This window comes from Oxyura jamaicensis, chromosome 1 (assembly GCF_011077185.1).
Source record: "Oxyura jamaicensis isolate SHBP4307 breed ruddy duck chromosome 1, BPBGC_Ojam_1.0, whole genome shotgun sequence".
Classification (NCBI taxonomy): Eukaryota; Metazoa; Chordata; class Aves; order Anseriformes; family Anatidae; genus Oxyura; species Oxyura jamaicensis.
The window spans coordinates 162179828-162201665 of record NC_048893.1 but is presented as its reverse complement, the minus strand read 5'-3'; the positions used below and the strand labels follow the sequence as shown (position 1 = coordinate 162201665).

The 21838-nt window shown below is 36.5% G+C and overlaps 1 protein-coding gene across 2 annotated transcripts in view; it reads left to right on the top strand.

Moving 5' to 3' along the window:
- The window catches only part of PIBF1 (progesterone immunomodulatory binding factor 1), a 123215-nt gene extending 119892 nt beyond the window's left edge, over nt 1-3323 (top strand). For both annotated transcript variants that reach the window (XM_035320754.1, XM_035320743.1), the window contains 2 exons: nt 916-1095; nt 2996-3323. In XM_035320754.1, the coding sequence (XP_035176645.1) occupies nt 916-1095; nt 2996-3052 (237 nt within the window). In that variant the 3' untranslated portion in view covers nt 3053-3323. The remainder of the gene's footprint in view (nt 1-915; nt 1096-2995) is intronic.
- The last annotated feature ends 18515 nt before the right edge of the window (nt 3324-21838 follow it).

Genomic DNA, 21838 nt, shown 5'->3' with positions numbered 1-21838 from the left:
TATTGTAATGCTAATCTTTTAGTTTTCCTACTGACTTTGCTGTGCTAGTTCTGCAATAATGAGTTGTGAATTACAGTCTGGAGGTAAAACAACAGATAAAACACTTTAAAATTCTGTAACTTATAGTAATACCCATTACATGCTGGGGGAGAGAACATTAGGCATTAGAAGATGCAAGACAACTAAAGAAGACAGCTAATTAAAGTCACAAAGTATTATGAGTTTTCCTTTCTCCCTTTACTATACCTTTTGAATAATGGATTTCTTTCAGCTAAGTAGTATGAAAAGGCTGCTTTTTTAATTAATTCAAATTGTTTATAAAGCAAATTATTAGAACATCCAAAAGCTAATCATTTCCTTATACTTTTGTTTTTCTCCTCCCATGTTGGAACTATTTTAATGTTTCACGAAATTTCTTTTCCACCTGATCCCATTTTTGCTGTAGGTCCTCTTAAGGTTTTTCTCTGACTTTTCTGATCCAGAGACAACAACATATATTTCTAGTAATGTATTTATAAGACTTCTGTGCAAGACCCAATGCTTGAAAGCACAATTTGTCACAGTCATTCAAATTAGATTTGTAAACTCCCTCTGCCTGACAAAACAAACTCAAAATAATTATTTTAAATTAAATGAAAGCTTAAGTTAAAAGAGATGGTGGGAACACAATTAGTGTTCTCCTTTACAGCATGTAAGCAATACAAAATCTGAGTTATATAAATCCTATGTGACTTTTTTACTTTCTTACTTTTACTAGTATCCAATTAGTAATCTTGTTAATGATGGCATGTATGATATGGTCATGCTTGTTGTATTTACTGATCCACATTTGGTGAATATAAATTCATTATTAACAAAATAGGTTCAAATATAATTTTACTGAATAACTTAGTGTTGTCCTTTTGTGGTTTATAGGAACTAGCTGTAATGAAACAGATTCTAATTAATCTACATGGTAAGCAGAAGGAACAAAATTTGCCTCAGTCTAATATTGATGCAAAAATTACAACGGCAAAAAACATATTAAACCCTTTAGCAAAGCTTCCACCAGAACATGAAGAAGAAAATATATTTACACCTAAGCCAACGTTATTTGTAAGTACTGTACTAAGAATAAGTGCCTTAAGATTTTTTGATAATTTTCCTCAAATTTAGAAAAAATAGGGTCATACTTCAAGGAGATATATAATTAATTCAGCTTAATATTTGCAGCTCTTTATGGTAATGTTTCATTTTGAAGAGATAAATTGCAGTTTATGATGTTATTTAGCCCTTTGGTAGTTTCTGCATCTTAAGTTCAAAGTAAACAAGATTTTTTTAAAAAAATGTGATTGTAATATTAGAATCATTTAGCAAAATTTTAATAGCTACAGAATAAGTATATAATTTTAAATCTACCCTGAGCATGAGTTGAATGTGTACACATATAGCAAAGAGCATCAGTAAGGAAATAAAAGTATTTATGTATGTTTATATTCCTGCATATATTATATTCATGTATATTTATAAATATATGGCCAGAGATTATATCAGTTCTTTTACTGAGGATGCCAGGTATTACAAAACCCTGTTTTATTCCTTTAGAAACTAAATGCTTGGATTTAAATACTTCACGTTACCTGCTTCAGATTTAGTGCTTCTAGTATTTGAAAGCTTCAGAAAAATAATTCAGAAGTTTCTTACTACGAGTGTGTCTCAACTGATAAATTTAAGAAAGTTACAATGTTGAGTCACAAAACAAATCATGACTCATATTTACACTGCTTGAGGCTACCTTTAGGGTGGACTGGTTGAATCCACACGGTGTAGAATTCTACACTCCTGCCCCCCCTTTTTTACCTTTTTTTTAAATTAGTTTGCTATTTTTTGTCCAAATATGTATCTATATATATTTTTTTTTGTGTAGATGATCCAGGATCTAAGTGGTCAATTTGTCCTGTCTTACTTAGAGGTATAGAAATAATGTGGAAATCTAAAAAAAAAAGTGCTTTGGCATGTTGTAATTGTTTCTCTTTGAAAAACTCTAGCCTTTTCAGGCTTTGGAGTAGGGAACTGAAAATGGGCCAGTGGCAGAATTTCTTACTAGATGGGGAAATAATTTAATAGTCCTGTGAAAATCCTGCCAATTTAATCCCATTTCTAGAATTTTAAAAGTCTGTACGTATAAACAGATTTATTTTTATAACCGAGAACTTAAAAAAGAGAAAAAGATGGAGATTTAAATGTGTTGAGGATCCAAAGCCAGCTGAATTTGAAGATTGTCTAGTTATTAAGTCTTGGAAGAAAAGAAATAGCAGACAAAACAGAACTAGAACAAGCTTAGAGGCAACGTACAGAAGAGACAGTATTCAGTAAAGGGCGAGTTTGTAGCGAACCCTGAATAGAGAATAGTCCTTACCTTGTTGCACCTCTGCTTTTTTATTTTATTTTCTCTATAAACAACCATTGAATTTGCCACAAGAATGTTATGCTATCCTGACTGTGTAGCAGTAGCCCATAGGATTATGAAGGCAAGGAGATAAGTTGGTCACAGATAATTCTCTACAATTAAAATACTTTCCACACTGTCAGAAAACTGCTGAGTTCTTTTATTTTGGATTATAACCTTTTAAGAACTCTATTTCTGCACAGTGTTTGTCAGTTATGGCACATGTAAGATGTCTTTACTGAGTTCCATCCATTCTCAGATAAGAAAGTCAGATGATGATATTTAGAATGAAATCTATTTATGGTACACTCGGCTCATCTTTTCATTGTGATCTCTATTTTAAAACAAAGCCTTTATCTTATCCACTTTTTGTAACCTAGAAATAGGGAGGTTTTAATAAACATATATAGTAATAATAACCTAGAGTACATAGTCTTATTTTTAATTTATTTGAATTTGAGAAAAAAATGAGCTGCATAGGAAGGAAAGAAACTTTCATGTAGATTGCATGTTTTTCTCCAGACTTTCACTTTGTCTCACAATTAAGACGTCTTTTATTTTTTACAGACAAATACAGAGGCACCTCTGTGGTACAAGAAACTACAGAAGAAAACATCACCGTAACATTTTTCTAAAAGTATTCAAGAAAATCCTTTGGGGAGCTTTTCTTTGAAGAAAGATATTTTCACCATAATTATGCCCTTTTCACCATAAAGGCAAACAGCTGTTTTGTTTTCAACTGTTATTTTGTACCTGTAAAATGGTCTTATGTTTCATAAAATAATTTTTAGATCTGTCACGTGAATAAAATGTGTGGAAATAATGTGCGCAGTGATTTTACTAATATGTATTTGAATTGTAAAAGATAAATAAACACTAGCATATTGTACACACATAATCTGGGCTGTTAAATGGTGTCTTATTCAGAATGTTCAAATTAATGTATGCTTCAGGTTTTTTATATTGTTTTTCTTGAACCCTGTGTTTCATGCCACATTCCTTGCAACTATTCTGGCACACAGAAATTGAAAAAAATATATACAAATTAGCATCAGACTATATCCTACTTTCTCTGAATGAAATACATCAATTCAAGTGAAAAAAAAAATAATCTTATCACCCTTGATTGGTTTAGTTTGTCAATTAATGGCATTTATTTTACCAAACAATCATTAAAAATCTTCAGATGAAGGAATAAAATACATCCTAGTTACCAGCTCTGATACTCCCTGGGCTAGATACGCTTGCTCTAGTGTAATTGTGTCACTATAAAAATAAAAATGGAACCGTGATGTGTGAGTGCTGTAGCATGTACGATGAAATGGACAACTTGCCATTTTTAATTGTATCAAAATAAATCCCATCTACTGTCTACTCACCTCTTCCATTGCACTGTCCATTTAGACTGCAGAGAACATCTCCATTATTTGAAAGCACTTCTGACTGCATATGGTACATTTATATATATATATCACATAAATATTGATGGCATTGTTTAAGTGACTGCATACTGAAAATATTAGATTTCATTTAAGAGGAATATTCCTTTTCTTACTTCCTGTTTCCTTGATGGTATGTCTTCAAGTGATTCATTGTTCCTAGCTGGGCATCAACAATATATAATATACTATATTATACTATTTATGTATTAATATATATAAATATTGAGGTTATGATTGCTACATATACTTTTATTCTTCGTTTTCCAAACATCAGTCTGAAGCAAAGCAATACTTCCTCTACTGCAGGTAAGCTTCAATTCCTTTATTTTATTATTATTATGCCAATTTTGAGAGAGTAAGATAAAAACACTAGCAATTGCACATCACAGGATTAAAATTTTGTTTCTGTGATTCTAAAATTTTGATTCTTTTGATTCAGGAGGCAAAATGTGTAGACAGAGGAAATATCTTACAAGACTAACTTGTTCAATTAAAAAAAAAATCTATAGCAATGTTTGGCTCACATACCTATCTGTACAGATATTATTGGATAAACTGATTTCTTGAAGTGTAGGGCTTTCTATAACTCTTTTTTTTTTTTTTTTTTTTTTTTTTGTGAACAGAATCATTAACATTTTTACATTTAATGTGAAACTGCTCCCATATGCAGATACTAGTTTTGTAACTGATATTTCATATGATTCACACACATCCCACAGTTTAACTTCCCAGACTATTCTGCTTGTCTGTTATCACCCAATAATCAATAAATCTAGAAGGACTGTGAACTATTCTAGGCAAGATACTAGTAGGACTCTTAAGTATTCACAATTTCTTCTCCTATAGTATCCTTATAGACAAATTGGTGAGAGTGGATGGAAATTTGGCTGACGGACCAAGCTCAAGGAAATGTGATCAGCAATGCAAAGTCCAGCTGGCAAATAGTAGCATCCCTCAGCAAGGTCACAGACAATGCCAAATTTGGGGGAGTAGTATATATAGGGCAGGGTCTTGGAGGGGCATCGGCAGGCTGGATAGATTGGTCAACAAGAACTTTATGAAGTTCAAAAAAGGCAAATATAGAGCCCCGCCTCTGGGATGGAATAACCCCATATGCCTGACTGATTGGAAGGCATCTTGGCAGAAACAAACCTCAACATCCGAGTGGACAACAAACTGAACATGAATCAGTAATATGCCCTAGCAGCAAAGACGGCCAGACGGATCCTGGTCTATATATAACAGTATAGCCAGCAGATCAAGGGAAGTGGTTTTTCCCTTCTGTTTGGCACATGGGAGACCACATCTGGAGTATTAGGTCCAGTCTTGGACTTGTTCATGACATTGACATATGCAAACATATGGACATATGGAAGACATTGATGGTGATTCAGCAAGATGATTTGGAGTACATTGATAGAGAAGGGGAAGGTGAAAGAATTAGACCTGCTGAGCCTGAAAGGGTTTGGAAGGGTTTGGGGGGTTGGATCATGCTGCAGTCTCCAACTACCTAATGACATGGTACAGAGACAGCAGAGCCAAACTTCTCTTATAGGTGCAAAATGATGGGCTAAAAGGCAATTGACACAAGATGTAACACTAGATATTTCAACTGGCAAACACTGAAACAGATTCCTCAAAGAGGTGGTGGAATCTACCTTGGGGATACTCAGAACTCAACTGGACAAAGCCCCGAGCAACCTGGTATAATGGACCTGCCTTTGGGTTGGACCAGATGACTAGTTTTCAGAATTCCTTTCCAACTTAAATTACTCAGTGGTAGCATTTCTAAATATACTAATACAAGACAGGGACATTACTTCTTACCAGGTGTTTAATTTTTCCATGGAAATAAAATATGCAAAAACGTTGTGATACTTCCAAAATGAAATGTGCTTTGTAAATTTCTGCATTCTGCAGCAGCCTGATTTCTAGGAAGGCTGACAAAATATTGCACTGATTTACGGTGAAATTATATTGACATTTAAACAGTTCTTCAGATGACAGTGATTTTTCTTTTTTAAGTAATAACAAACTCATTGAAATTTGCAAAAAAATAAAAGTAATCAGCATATATTGATAATTCATAATGCTCTTGGTAGGTTCTTGTAACCCCTGATCAACATTTACATTTTTTTTCCTATTGAAGACTCTGCATTTTTCCCATGCCTTACTATTAGATTCTAAGGCTATAGTTAATTATCTAGGAGGAGACCTTCTAAGTTTTGCTTATGAAAGCTAGAATGTCACTTAAATAAAACTATTCAAACATGAAATGCCCTGTAGCAAAAAATTAATAAATCTTTTTGCTCTTTAAATAATGAAAATGTTCAGTTGCGTTACCTGTACAGCATTTTTACTGATTTGATTTCCCACAAGCATATTTGCCAAATGAATTACTCCAAAATCATTCTTCACAAAATGGTCTTTTCAGATTCCCATTGTAGTAGGTCTTGTGTCAATGAAGTATGAGTCAAAGTAATGAAGTAAAGATAAATGTTTAAGGGTAGTCATGCATGTAAGCAACTTGTGACTGAAGTGCCCAACCCACATAATCACCCTCAGTTCCTCTTTTTCAAACCAAAGAGAGAAAAGAAAGAAAAATCTCTATCTGCTATGACATTTTTTAGTACAATATGTTGCTGTTACTTAAGTGTGAAGTTTCGTAAGTATATGGGTTGAACAGGAAAGAAGGAAGGACAGTTGGTTTAGAGCAGGTTAGGATTTTTTTTTAATTTTTTTTTTTTTAACAGTATAACTGCCTTCTCACATTTTTCTCACTTTGCTAGAAGCAAAGAAACTTCTAAAGAAGTAGTCTTCCTGCCCTCCAAGACTTTCTGTGCAAAACAGTGATGAAACCTTGGAAAAGAAGAACAACTGCAAATTTAATATTTGTCAGTATCTCTGGGATAAGATTTGCTACCCCATAGAGTTTGACTTATTTTTGATTTCACTTATCATTTTATGTGATATCTACTTCCAGCAGAAAGGAACACTAACTCTACTAAACCTCTGACATTTCCAGATGGCCAGGTAGACTTTTTTTTTTTTTTGCTCCTCGTATGTGTTCATCAACTTCCATGCCTTCGGAAGGCACAAGGCAGAGAGCTGGCTTCCTATAAATAGCGTAGTACTTTTTGAAGAAGTATTTATGATGTTGCGTAAGTACCTCGATTGTCATTCTGCTTGCAAATGGATTTATATACAACAGCTTGAGTCTGTAACATCCTGTCATCTTCCAGGCCACTCTCATTAGGGAGGTCTATTGAGGAAAAGATTTATCTCCATGTTAACATTGCATTTAATAGAATGCATGCCAGACTCTTCTGAGTCAAAGAAGTATATCCCTGGAATTTTTGTATACCAAAGCATATAGAAAATCTGTGTATCCCAGGAATTTTCATATACTGAAACATATAGACAATCTGTATTCATTCTTGACCTCTGAAAATTAAATGAGTATCTCTAGAAGATTAAGTTTTGCTTAGTGTCTTTGGGCAATATTATCCCCATCTTAAATTCCCAGGAGTGGTTGGGAATTCTTGACCTTTAAAATGCAAGCTTCCATAGCTTAATAAGGCAGTTACACTCGGGGTATTTCACACTTAAGCCTGGCAGCAATCAGCAACAATACACGATGCTAACTCTTAGGAGACGGCATTGCTAGTGCAAAGGGACAGTGGTTGAAAATTATAGAAGAGTGATGGTGTCGCAGAAGGTGACAGCAATGAGGAGAAGCAGGTATGGATGGCTCTCTGCAGATGTTAGACCCTCAGCAGCTCTTTAAGCCCTCTGCTGACAGCACAAGAAGCACCAACTCTGTTCCACAGTTAATTTTGTAGAGTTCCCTGGTTTTCTTCCCTCAGTAATAAGTTTTGCATAATACTAGATGCCTCTCAATTAACTAATTCCCCCCCCCCCCCTTTTTTTTTTCCTTTTTCTATTTTGAGAGTCTCCTTTTTCTCAGGACATTGGAACTGGGTTCAAATAAAGGGTGAATTTTAGTCAGCTTATCCTTTAAAGAATGAAGAGGACAAAAAAATCATCCCCATGAAAGCAAGAAATTGCAGAAGTATTAAATGCAAAAAGTTAGGATTGATCATGGAAATAGCTTTTACTCAGAAACTTACATGTTTTCATAGACTGTGCCCTTTTTGAAGATACTACAGAAATAACCACTGTAGAAGAGAATGCTGCTTTGATTGAAGCAATAGAATCAACTTTGTTTGACCATGAATAATTGAAGTCTTTGTGTTAATGCTTCTTTTAAGGAGTAGTGGATCAGTAAATGTAACTTAATTGCAGGAAAAGTCTTATGGATGGAATTTATGACTGCATTTCAATGAAAGTCTTTTCATTTTTCCTTCTTGGTTAAATAGAAGAAGGATTACTTAGATTATTTAGTCTTGCAGCTGAAATGGTTAGCAATTCCCAGTGCTCCTTTTTATCGTGATTTTAGAGATACATATTGTGGCATGCAAGACTTTCTCTTTTGCTTTCTTACTCAGTTCTTTAGAAGAACTTGTTTCTTTGTGTATTATTATTAGGTAAAGCCTGGCAATGTAGTGCTTGACTATTATAAGGAAGTTGTCAACTAGAATTTATATGTGGTTTTTAAACAGGATTGTTACCTAAGTGCAGTGGCCCTTTGTAAACGGAAGAGCTGGAAATACTCCCACTCAGTTCTCTGAGACCTTGAGAGAGGGTCTTTTCCATGCCCAAACTTTCTTATGCTCCTCATCACTGGTACAGAGCCACACGTACAGGAGACTTGTCACTCTGTGCTTCTCAGGCCTATGATTTCCAAGCCCAGACAGCTCCCAGTGCCAGTGAGTAGAGCCACATAAAAAGAGATTCCCAAGTTGTCACCCCGAGCTATGTGTAAGATGTTCACACAAACATTAATAGCACTCATCATCTCTTCCGTGATGCTGTGAGAAGTGTAAGCAAGGGGAAAATACAGTGTTTTGGTGCTGTCTATTCATCGGCCACCTTTTCCTTCTTGGGAGTTAAATTATTTTAGTGCATATATAAAATCTGAGTGAGTCTTCATTCTTGGACATTCAAAAGGAAACATGCAGCAAGTCCTGTGAGGATGGCTAAGTCCTTTCTTTCAGATATTTCATCAGAGATCTCTGTGTTCAGATCTCAGGTACTGATCAGACAACTCCTAAGAGACCATCAGGCACCACTGCTTACACATTAATCTTTATTTTATTAACTTATTACTTAAATACTAAGTCAAAAAAAATCCACTTAGTATTTATGAGTGAAGGGGTACGTGCCTGAAAGTAACAACGAGCACTAAAGGGAATAATATGTCAATGACTTGAGTCTTACTGAATTAGCACATTCCCTGTCATTTTGTGTCATTTCTTTCATTACTGCAGTAATTAACTTTGCAGAATTGCATTTGTTCCATTCAGCGGGGAACGGAGAACAATAACAGTGTTTATCAGCAGCAAGAGGGAGCTTACCTTTCTATCTCAACTCCGCAAAATCTCTGCAGGCTAATCTTAAGGCACAGCCAGGGTGCCCTCCTACACAAAGGAGCCTGTCTGAAACCTCCCTTAGGGAAACCTAAGTGAGCTGATTAGATCTGTTGTCAACGAAAACAGAATACCCAATCCTATGAAATATAGCGGTTTTGCATTCTGACGTGCCATTTCAAATCTGTCCAAGCTGAAACCTTTGTCACAGTTTTACACCGTGATAACAATTCTGAGGTTGCTGAATGACTTAAAAACAAGGACAGAGCATTTTCAGTCTATTAAACTCTGTGAAAGTACAGAGAGACAAATGATGTAAAATTCTTGTGTTCCTAATTGTAGCAACATCAAGAATCTCTATTATTTTGTAAAGTGAAATATAGGTATACAAATCAGATCATTACTTCTAATCATATTTATTTTCAATGCAAAGCAAAGAAATTTTCCTGTGAACAGACATGTTTAAGTTGGTTATGAATGAAATGCAACTAAAGTCTCTTGAAATTAATTTCATTTTAAAAAGTAAAGGCTGCTGTAATGCAACATCTTCATGGGTTTGTCTGATCTACTATCCTGTCTCCAAGAACTGTCAGGTTCATGATGGAAAGATGCAAAGTTGCCGTGGGCCAACGGTGGATTGTAGCATATTTACTGATTTGAATGATAGTCCTAGTATTCATAAAATGTATAGTTTCTTTAATTTGCAAGCTTTCAGATTCATTGGATGTCACTGGAGACAGGAATACCTGATCCACTTTCTCACCTATGTTTATTATTGTGTTTTCAGTTATTATTTTAAGAGATTTTCTGTGTTTTTTTGTTTGTTTGTTTTGTTTTTGTTTGTTTGTTTTTTGTTTTTATTCTTATATCTCCTATTTAATTTAAGAAAACATAAAGATTTAACTGTAAGGTGCTTAAAACTCTGCTTCAGTGCCACTCAGCCATGGAGGTACCAGAACTACAGGTCTCAGTGACCACCTAGAATTGTCCTAGGATGATGCCAACTCCTACAGTAAGGCTGTACACAGGGAGATGACCATACAGTGCTTCATTCTGCATGAAATGCTAACTGTGGGGGTTGGCAATAAGAACAAGTGTGAGTCTGAACATCTATGGAACCAGAAACTGGAACCCATTTCTCCTTATGATCATTATTCTAAGCACTCAGATGTAGCTGATGCTTATGTTCCCCTTTTTCATGGGATGTTCACCAACTGAATACACAGTGGAAGAGTCTGGACCTGGCAAAGCTGTTGGCTTCACAGCACTCTACAGCAGTTACACTGCTTCCATAGGAAACTGAGTATGTTCCTGTTCTCCTCAGACGGGATTGAATTTGATCCATCCCACTGAGTGTTCACAGAAGTTAACTTTCGGACAAGATAATGACAGGAACATTTCTGTCCTTCAGCTTTGAAAAGAAACAGACAAGACAAAATTAAGAGCTTCCAGTCTATTGGTCTGAAGCATCTCCTACAGAATGTGTTCAGCTCCTAAGCACTGACAGGGTATTGAAGTTAATAGATGCCTCTTCCTGCTTCATTTTCTGTTGTCTACTTTAAATGCCAGTTTTTATTTACCTTATTCTTAGGCACCTAACTTTGTGAAATAACAAAGAACCTTGGACAAATTTTAGAATTAGTATGGACAGCATGACTACTTCAACACTTCACTTTGCAAAGCTTAGCACTTACTTTTCAGTTTTAGGTCACCAGTAAAAGTACATGTAATCCAATACAACAAATTTTGGAGCCATGGCATTTGCTGGAGAGTGGATGTTCTAAAACAAAAAGCTTCAATGTTTAACAATGTCTTCGCAGAGGGGAATTCCTTAAGTTGCATAACTCAGTGTGAATAGGCAACTTGTTCAGCTATGGTGATGATTACTTAGCTTTCCGTGAGCAGTGTTTTCACTCTTGCATTCGGAGCAGAGGCAAGCAGGCATTGCATCATACTGTCTGTCAGTGCAACATTTCTGAAAGAAAAACTGACAGGAGACAAGTTTAATGATACCACAATGTCCTTGGGATAAAGAACATAGAGCTTCTTAAATTAGATACCAGGAAAGCTTATTGCCACTGTTTCATATGATAAATAACCTCACCTGGACTGGAAATGCTGCAAGGGATCATTGCAAAATGCTCCTGCTGAAAGAACACAGGGGACCAAGCTGGTCTAACCCTACTGTGATTAATAATTATCTCAGAGGTGAATTTCACTATGTTCAAGTAATTGTTTTAATGTAAGATTTCAAGTAACACGGACAGATACAGATGTGGTATTGATGAAAGCCAGTTTGTGCAACTGCAACCTGCTCTAGTCACATGATCTGAATGCTAACATGAAGCAGAAGAGTTAACATCCTCTTTGTCCCTTCCACTTTTTCTTCTTTCCCCTTTCAGCGAAGCCATATCTGAATTCAAAACTTAGAATTTGAAAAAGCGTAGTGCTGCATGGTGAAATACTCTAAAACATGTAGAACATGACATGATTTTTATTCTATGCCAACCAAAGTGTATGTTCTAATATTAATTTGTTTCTCCTGTGCATAAAATGTGTGTAAAGTACAGATATATATATTTTTTTCAGAGATTACATGTGTTTATGTTGTAGTATCTTATGGCACTTTGTAGCCCATACTGTGTGCCAGCATTATGAATTATTAGGCCTTGCTCTTGAATTGCACAGAAGCAAGGTTTTCTAATCACTTAAAAGAAGCTTTGCATTTTGTTAATCTACAAAGTTATCAATATGCAATCTAGAGAGAAAGAAGCCTTGTTTTGTTAAAAGAGTGAATCAGCTTCTTTATCTTATTTGTATCTTCGAAGCAGCAGAGGGATTAAGATGTATTGTTAAAGTCTTGCCTCATCCAACTTGCCACATTACTTATGAGTTCATGCATACGCCGCGTCCATAGCTTAACTAAGCATGCTATGAGCTGGTCAGGTAAACACATCTGAAATGGGCTATACATTCATGAAGTGCAGTTTTCCATGTCATAACACAATAGACATAGACCAAGCTTTCATTAAGTCATCCAGCAAGAATACTTACAGGCCAAACGTGAATGTTCTGACATAGATATTTTGCTCTAGAGCTGCTCTAGTCAAAAATAATAATAATAATAACAACAATAAAGTATCATTAAAATGGAGAATGTTTTTTTTTTCACATTTCTTTTTATTGTCATTTTTAATATTTCTTACATTATTTTCAAAAAGAAATGACAAAAAAGTCAACTGTTAAACTAGTACATTACATGTGGAAACTCTAGCTAAGGTGGCTGTAGAAAGTGAATGCAATTTAGATCTCTCTTTTTGGAAAATGATATTCTTAAACATAACTGAATAAATATTGAATCCCAGGAGTTGGACTTGATGATCCTTGTGGGTCCCTTCCAAGTCAGGGTATTCTATGAAACGAATACCAGTAAAATAAGTCTAGAATAAAACTGGATTAAATAATTTACTGAATACTGTGTTGCTATGTGTTTTCCAACACGATTTATAGAGAACAAACTGAGTAACACTTGGAACTCCAAATGTCAATATATTAACAAGTGTTTGATGTTCTTCTCACTGAAAAATTACTTACTTCTGTTCATCAGGCTTGAAATATTTTGAGAAAGGCTGAAAATCATGGGGAAAAAAGCAATGTTGTGCTAGGTGTGTTTAGATATGTTGTATATTATTTAACTCAATATACTATTTAATATGCCTGAGAACTAAAATTAAAAACATCCTAAAGAACCTTGAAATTGAATGCATCTGGAGCTCATTGGAATAATGTAGTTAGACAAACTAAGGTGATATCTGTAATACTGTTCTATGTAATTAAACATTTCACTTTTTATAACATATTACCTTTTTTTTTTTTTTTTTTTTATGGCCATATTAACTTATGTTCCTTATTTGTGAAGGGGGCTGTTTCTGTGTATATGCATTTGGATAGATGTATGCCGGTTCTAAAGCCCTGTTGTGAATAGGCTTTTCAATCACTGATAATCACTGTCATTTTTCCCCTATCATCTTATTTCCAGATCGTTCCAGTGCTGGCAAATTGGTGGTTTTCTGACTGTGCCTTACCTAATTAAATGAAACTAGACAAACTGTAAGGAGGCATTACTTCCTTCATGGGAGGAGTTCATCACGAGGCAAATAGAAACCGTGAAGGAGGACACAGCTGTGCCTTTTCTTTACATTACATGACTAGAAATACAGAAATTCCCCCATCCAGAAAGCTGAACATAGTCATCATCTCTGTAAACCCTCAAGTGAACAGGAGTTAAGACTTGTAATGGTGTGCAGCCACGTTTTATCAAGCCCGATCAGCTTCGTCAGAGTGGAGGATTAGAGTCTCTGGGGTCACTAGTGTTTGGTTCATTCATCTTTGCTATTGGCAAACCAAGTCCTTGTGATGGCCACTATACACAGCAGCAATTACAGTGATTTCTTTGCTCCACTGGTGAATCTAAACACAGTCTCTGACTTATGGAGTTTTGGCTAAGATGAGAATTTTAAACAGTCTGATCACACAATGACATTCCTCTTCTGTGGTGTGATTTGGGGTGAAAATTGGGTACACCTTCAAAAAGCTTTCACAGGAAACACCTGATGCATCCTTCTACTCCAGTCTGAGGTAGGCTTTTGTAATGTCTACTTTGCTGTTATCCTTCCTGACAAGTGACATCCAGTTATTCTGCTCACTATTGAAAGATGTTTCAAGTGCCTTCAGTGGAGGTCAAAGCTCACAGTCCTCACAGTCTTTAGGCAGATGCATGGAAAATCAGTATGTGGTATTGACTTTTTTTGGAAACTATTTGCTGTTCTTAAACTTCCTCTTTTTTCAAGAAATGTCAATCAAGGTAGCAGGATATGTTGAAAAGTGTAATGGTCATCTGAGTTACTACCCTTATCATTAAGCAAGAGAGAGCCCTGTCATAATTTTAATATCCCCTGACTGAATGAAAATCCGTCTTTTGCATCTGCTCTTCATAGCAGAAGAGTTAGTTCTTTCCTTTTTTTTTTTTTTTTTTTTTTTTTCCTTCCCACCAGTGACATACTGTTAAGTAGATAGGAGACACTGCCTAATTCTTTGTGCTCGGTCAAGTTGGGCTGGCTCCTCTGAATAGATGATGGAATTGGGGTGCACAATAGCAAAAATGAAGCAGTAAAAACACCTTACAGGTTTACTTCTAAATCAGGAATTCCTGACCTGTGCTGCACATGTTGTTAGTGATCTGTAAGCTGCTTTAGAGTGGTTCTCAAATACTAACAAGAAAGATTAATTCCATCAGAACATAAATAGTGACACTCAAGCAAACTCAGTTTGGGAGACGTGATCATGATTAAAATTCTCCTGGTTTAACTCCAGCCATTCAACTTTCAACCCTGATAGATCTTCATCTGATAACTCAAAGAATTCATTCTCACTGATTTTCCTCTGCTTAGGCATCTATATTGCACATAATTTTTAAGTGTTTACCAAAATGTTCATTCTAAAGCAGCATGTGAGCTCCTTGAGGAGTAACAAAGAAGAAAAGCACGCCTGTTGTCAGTACATTAAAATCCATTATACAAGCTTTTTATTATTATTATTATTGTATTTTATTTTATTTATTTAATGAAAAAAAAATATCGCTGTGAAGAGGAAAGATGGAAAACTGCATTCCTAAAATGAGCACCTAAATTTACTGCTTGGTCAATCCCTTCAGAGGGAAGTAGAGTTTGCCTACATCTGGAGGCCTACCCCTCTCCATTGGCTATGCACAGACAATTTCACTGAACAACTGGGTGCAAGCTCAACAGCCAAGTGTGAAGAATGGATTTCAGCCCCTCTTGAGCTGTGGATGTGAAAAAAATTAAGTGTTTCGGTAAAACACCCTCACTAGTGCCTCTTACAGTATAATCTCTGTACAATTACATGAGTTTCATCTGTTTAGGCATCTAAGTTTTACATCCTCACTGTCCACCTGAGAAATTGCCTTGAGCTAACTAATCATTATTAAGCCCAGGTCCTTTCCATGTCTTCATATACATCTATATTGGAATATGAATTGTTTAGCAGGATCCAGCATACCAATGAATGGTTTGTTGTTTCAGTAGGCAGGTTTCCCACCTTCATTATTTATTTCTCCCCCACTTTTAATCTCCTCAACAAAGTTGATCAATGAGTATGTTTTCTTTTAAGCCTTTAAAAGAAGGGAAATAGTTTGTACTCAAAAACCAACCCCTCTAATTAGAAATAAACACACCTAGCAATATTCTATTAAAAAGAAAAAAAAAAAAAAAAAAAAAAAAAAAAAGAGAGACTTGCTGTTTAGCGATTGTAGCCAAAAATGTTGAGCTAAATCAAGCAATATGCATTACAGAAATGTTTTACATAAACTGTTATCTTTTGCAACTTAATTCAAGCTAGTTTGACAAGGTCTTGTTTTTCATAAACACATACTGACTGGCCTAAACTGAATTATCTTTCTACATTAAGAAATCCCTGCATTGATTATTAACGTTAAGCTGCTCAAAATCAATGTCACAATGCAAACTTCTAATTACCTGCATCATTCCTTTTACATTTTCTTTTAAGTACTGGTTCTAACTCTAGCTTTCTTAACAGTCTTTTGGAATATGTCTAGTGTTCTAACAATTACTGAATATTAATCCTGAAAGCTCACTGACCAGCTCTTTTAAAGTTCTTGGTGTGAAGTTATCCAGACATACCAATCTAAGAACATTAATAGTAGCTGTTTTAATGTGTTCTTGAATTACTGTTGAAATGGAAAATATTTTGTCATTATCATATGATACAAATGTATTACCTACTCTTTTCCCAAACACGGCACAGGAATATTTAGTGTGTTTTTGTTTGTTTGTTTGTTTGTTTGTTTTTCTGCTTACTTATCAACATTCTACATTTCTTTGTCTAAAAACAGACACAGTAGAATTTTTAGTACATTTCCTGGACTTTTTTTTAGATCTTCTTTTCAACACAGGTCATTGACTTCTTAGGTATCTTCTCTTCTGTATTATTTTCCCATAATCACTACTGTCAGATTTATATTCACTGTTACTAGTTTTTTTTTTATTTGTTTGTTTCCCCAGCTGTTGGGTATCTTTATTTACAACTGCTTTGCAAAATCCCCTCTAAAGAGGCAGAAGGAAAGAGGTTGTTCTTTTGAGGAAGGGATTTTTTGTTTGTTTGTTTGTTGTTGTTTGTCTGTTTTTTAATTAGCTTCTATGGGATTGTAGACTTTAAGGCTTGTATTCACCTTGTTCAGATTCTGCCTAATTATTCAGTATTTACTAATCTGGACTGCTCTTTCTTTCAGTGTGTAGAATTAGCCCTTTTAAATCATGAATTTGATAGCTTTTTGTTTCAGTCTTCTATGCTGATTACGACCAGTATGATTAAATAATTAAATAATTTTGTAATGCTCACCAAAAATTTCTGGGTTTTGGATTGGTTATCAGATCTGAGGATTATACATTTGTCTAGTGCACAATTCTCCTATGCTGGATGCAAGATTGTTTGAGTACAGAGACTACTTAATTTTAGAAATTGTAAAGGCATTGACACCAACAGCATGAGCTCTCCTGCTTCACCACTAAGGGAACAGGTAAATGACACACTGAAATTCAGGTTCATACCCTCGCCCTGAATATGGCAGTTCAGCTATCACAGGGAACATAGCCACACGGGATCATCAGCTTGTGTGGGTAGCCAAGTGGTCACTTTAAGGCCCCTAGCGCTGCAGTAAGCAGCACACTGTGTTGTGCAGATATTATGCTCCCAAGTCCCCAGGATCTTCTTTCTGCACATTATAGGCAGTTGATTAAGGAGCTTATCCTTTCTTCCCCTACTTGAAAGAATGCAGCATAAGAGGTGAAGGAATTTTTTCTGACCACATCCCTTAATTATTTGTGTTCTCAACATCAGGATTTAGTTCCAAATGAGTGTTCGCTGCCCTACCTTATTATGCTAAGAGGTTCTTAAACAAGTATTATGTCATTGCTTTAATGCCCTCCTAGCCTGTCTAGCCAGACCATCCCCTCTGCCATGTCCAAGTCTGTAAAGGCTCCATCTCCCAGCTGGTGGAGCAGTACTTCACCAAACCCAAACCATTCTACATTATTTCCCTGATCGGGAGACTTCAGCCAAAACATGCATGCATGCCAATTTTACCGTGTTAGTGTTTGCTAACAAATTTTCAGCATAAACACTCTGGAGCCAGAAATGCTTTCTTTAGTAGTAAAGAATGTGGTTTTGTCTCATATTCAAGCAGTTAAGCAGCAGTATAGGACCACCCATTGCTAACAAATGTTGCCAACAGCACTTGCTTTTACAAAGCAGGTAGCCTCAGCATGCCTTAGGTGAGGCAGAAGAAAAGGGTGGTGGTAGTTTCTAACAAAATTCAAAGTGACGGACAAACCACCTTTCCAAAAATCGTAAATGTTATTCTCTAAGTATGTACTTTAATTAATCTTGTGTAATTATACTTCGTACAGATTTCCATCTGGGCTAATAGCACATAAATAATTAAATGACATGCTTAAGGAGCATGCTGTTGTAGTTTCTGGCCCTGCTATGCAACAAGTCAGAGCTGAGAAGCTGTATGACAACCGATGAAAATACAGGAAACACTCGTGTCTTACAGCTGAGTCAGTGACCTGTTGTTCTCAAAAAAGCCTGTTGTAATAAACAGTCTTCAGTTCTGAAGTACATCAAGCCTATAAAGGTCACAAACAGGACTGGAAAAAATAAGATTTTGCTGCACTTTCTCTTTTCAGATGGGCTGAAAATACTTGAAATGTACCTGAAATGAAGAAATCTGAGGCTGTTACCTAAAGTTATTAAGACTCTTTAAAATCTGAGTAAAGATTGAGTTCAGCTACTGAGTAAGATGTCTTGTTTCCTCCAGACAGGTTGATGATTCTTAATCCAAGAATTCAAGTAATGAGCAGTTGAAGTTTCCATCTTGGAGCATCTGTTCTGCCAAGTCAGCACTGGCCTTGATAAATAGCAAATCAGACTGATGCATGCAAGTGTATACACACATGCTCAAGTTAAACTTGAGGGAAAATACTTGAACAGTTTTTTGCATAGACAGATTTATATAATTAATCTGTAATTAGGCTTTATACAGTGCAGACTGACTCAGGTCAAAACACAGAAAATGCAGACATGGTAGGATCTTTACCTGTTGCTGCAAAAATAAAAAATAAAAATCAAGGGTTATTTGTGGGTAAGTGTACATACCTTCATTTAGATGTCACAAACCTTCACTGGAATTCTAACTAACTCATTTTACATTGAAAGAAAAATATGTTTAACTAAAGGATAAAAACAAACCACAAGTACAACTGCATCTGGGTGCTTTTAGTAATCTTAGTCAACTTCAAACATTAAGTTTTGCCTCATTTTAAACTGTGCAAAAGAGAGGCTTGCATACACCACTTGTTTTATATTTGTCTGTACTGAGCTTTGGGATGGTGATTTCCCCTTGGCCTGTAGAATAGAGGACTTGGTTGTTTTGCAATGTTTATATCTTTTTATTCTAAAAAGCTGTCAAATCCAGCTCTCTGACGCTGGAGTCACTCAATTCAGGAGGTTCCTACCTGACAAGATGTGCCCGTTCAATTCCAGTGATGAAAAATGTCAAGCTGGTTTGGAGAAGGTGCTCTCTCCACTCTGGGCAGTGTGCTAGAGTGCCTAAGGACTCAGCTGGGAACAGGAAGGTTTTACACAACTGTCCTAGGGCATACAGGGGGATTGAGAACATGAAACTTACTTTCTGTACGTCGTGCTTCACACTAAAGCATTGTCAAAGGGAAAGTAGAGGTATTTTCCTGATGGTAAGGCTTTGTACATGAGGGCAGAAAGCTGGAAGTGGATGACTATTGAAATGTAAGGAGGAGAAAGAAGTCAAGATGAGTGTTTTTTTGTTGTTTAAAATACATGCCTGAATTAATTAGGAAGTGCCATTTTCTACTCTAGAAAGAATATCATTTTTTCACAGTATTTTGTGTAAAGTGAAATGAAAAATGGCAACCTGGCTTGCCTTTGAGGAGGCAAAGGGAACACCTCTGCAAGCTAATCCCGAAATGGCAACAGATAAAGGTACACAGCAGCAAACTATCATTTCATGATTTTCCACGTTCACTTTAACAGAAAGTTACCCTGCTACATTCCTCATTGTGGTGGTGCTGTATTACATAGCGCATGAGTGGCATTCGCAAAGCCTGTCATGACTTAAGATGGTACCTTCTGGCTCCAGCGATCTCGTGTTCACTGGAAAGCTAGAATGAGACAAATGGCTTTCTCGAGGTAAAAGGATCGTGCTCGTTCCCTTTTGACAACTGAAAGAAAAGTGAGAAGACATGTTTTCTCTCAGGGAGATGGATTCTAATGGGAGGCCAAAAGCAGGTGGCTACTGACTTGTCAGGAAGGAAATTTACTTCCACTTTTCTAGTAAGTTTACATGAAAAAATGAAGTAGGTATTTTCTGACTCAAGATAAGCCTCTGAATACTCTAAGAGTGCCTGAAATTATTATCAGACAACTTAGTGTGGCCTAAAGTCTGTCTCAGATCAGTTGATGTCCTCAGGTTTCCCTCACTTCATCATTACGAAACACCCCATCTCCACATCTTTCCGCTCCTCCCCTCCACTCCAGTTCTGGCCCCTTTCCTTCTCGCCAGCACAGAGGGCACAGGTTCCTTGCCTAAAGGTGCACCTCATGCAGCTGACAAACTGGTTAAAAAGGTAGACGTTTTTAAGTCTCCATCCTTTCCACCGGTCCTGAACTCCTCTGCCCCAACCGCTCTCCCACAAGGCAGTGCTGGGCTCCACCACCACCAAGCTCTGACCGCCTGGGACCTGACATTTGTTCTTGTTTTCTCCTGTCTTCCCTAATGCGTACAGCACTACTAAGCAAAGAGGAATGCAAAGAACAAGGGAGTTCAAAGCAATCGAGTCTACATTCATTGAGAATGTCTGGATCCTTGCCCGCCCAGAACCTGGAGCATTTACATAGTTTCAGAAAGTTTAACCCTTTTTCATTAAACCCAGCAATGTTCTTCCCAGCGCAGAGCGCCGTGCTTCTCTTATCAGTGACTAAACACATCGGAAGGCGTCCCTCACAAATCCAGCTCCAGGCTCTCACTGTTCCGTGTTTTATTTCCCAGTTTCTCTCTGTGGGACAGGAATCTAAGACCTGGAGTTCTCTGTTGTAAGATGCTCGGAGAACTGTGTCGCAGGGGAGCAAGGAATCGCTTACAGTAATTCCCAAATGCTCCGGCCGAAGTTCTCGCTTACACGACGGAGCTGACCTGGGTTTAAAAGACCTTACTTGTTTTTTTTTGTTGTTGTTGTTGTTTTTGCTGCAAATTTGTCTGCTCAAGTGTAAACTCACTTCTGACTCTGCAGAATCAGAGAAGAAACAGAGACGTTCAGAAATGATTATAACAACGAACTTGTATTTTTTTTTGTGATGATTAATTCTGAGCAAACTGTTCAATTTTATTTAGGAGATTATGCTAGTTGGCAGCTTATCACTGGCCTTCAATTTGTAAACAATATTTATTCATTGAAAGAGGTACAAAATCTACTAATACTGGAAATTCTTAAAACAGGCTATCAAATAATTTTTTGCTTGGACCTAAACATTCATTTAGACTATCTCTAAGCTAAATAGCACAGCATTGCGTACGTCAGATAAGCAGCAAACCTGAGCAGGAACAAGAGTCGATCCGACTTGCCTGTTTAATTGTTAGTGACAGTCGGAATGCTAAAATAAAGATTGACCCTTTCAAAACTGCATACTCGTTAGTAATCTTCCATCGACTGCTGCTTCACAGAAGACTGTAGGACCGGGCCCGTCATTAGCACAAAAACATGGAGATGGGATTGGATTTGTTTACCTGCAGTTCAGACCTAACTGCATCCTGTAAAAAAAAAAAATAAAATAATAATAATAAATTAAAGACATTCAGAGCTGCTTCTGAAAATGTGTAAGTATACACAGAGCTTTACTCGGTGATACCGCCCTAATTAAGCAGCCAAAGCGTCTGCCAGAGCAGGCCCTTTATAAATGTACATATATAAAACAAAGCAAAACAAAAAAACAATTTTGAAATTATCTGTTTATCATTCATTTAATCAGACGGAGGTAAAGCATGTAATTAAAGTTTGCAAGTCTCAGAAACATGTCAGTTACTACAGCCATGCAATTTACATAAATGTCTGAAAGTTACGGGTGTATGTGCTCCGCCAGATGCTGCCTAGCCCCGCGATCCCGCTGGTCTTTCAGGAGAATTACAGCTGAAATAAGGTGCGGACAGCACATTTTTAAAGCTGTTACGGAGCAGTCTGCACCAAACTCCTCCTTTCCGAGGGTCACAACCGCAGTCTGAAGCCTCGCTGGGATAAAACAGGGTTATGTGGGGGGCATTCGCACAAACCCCAAACGAGACCTGTTTGCTA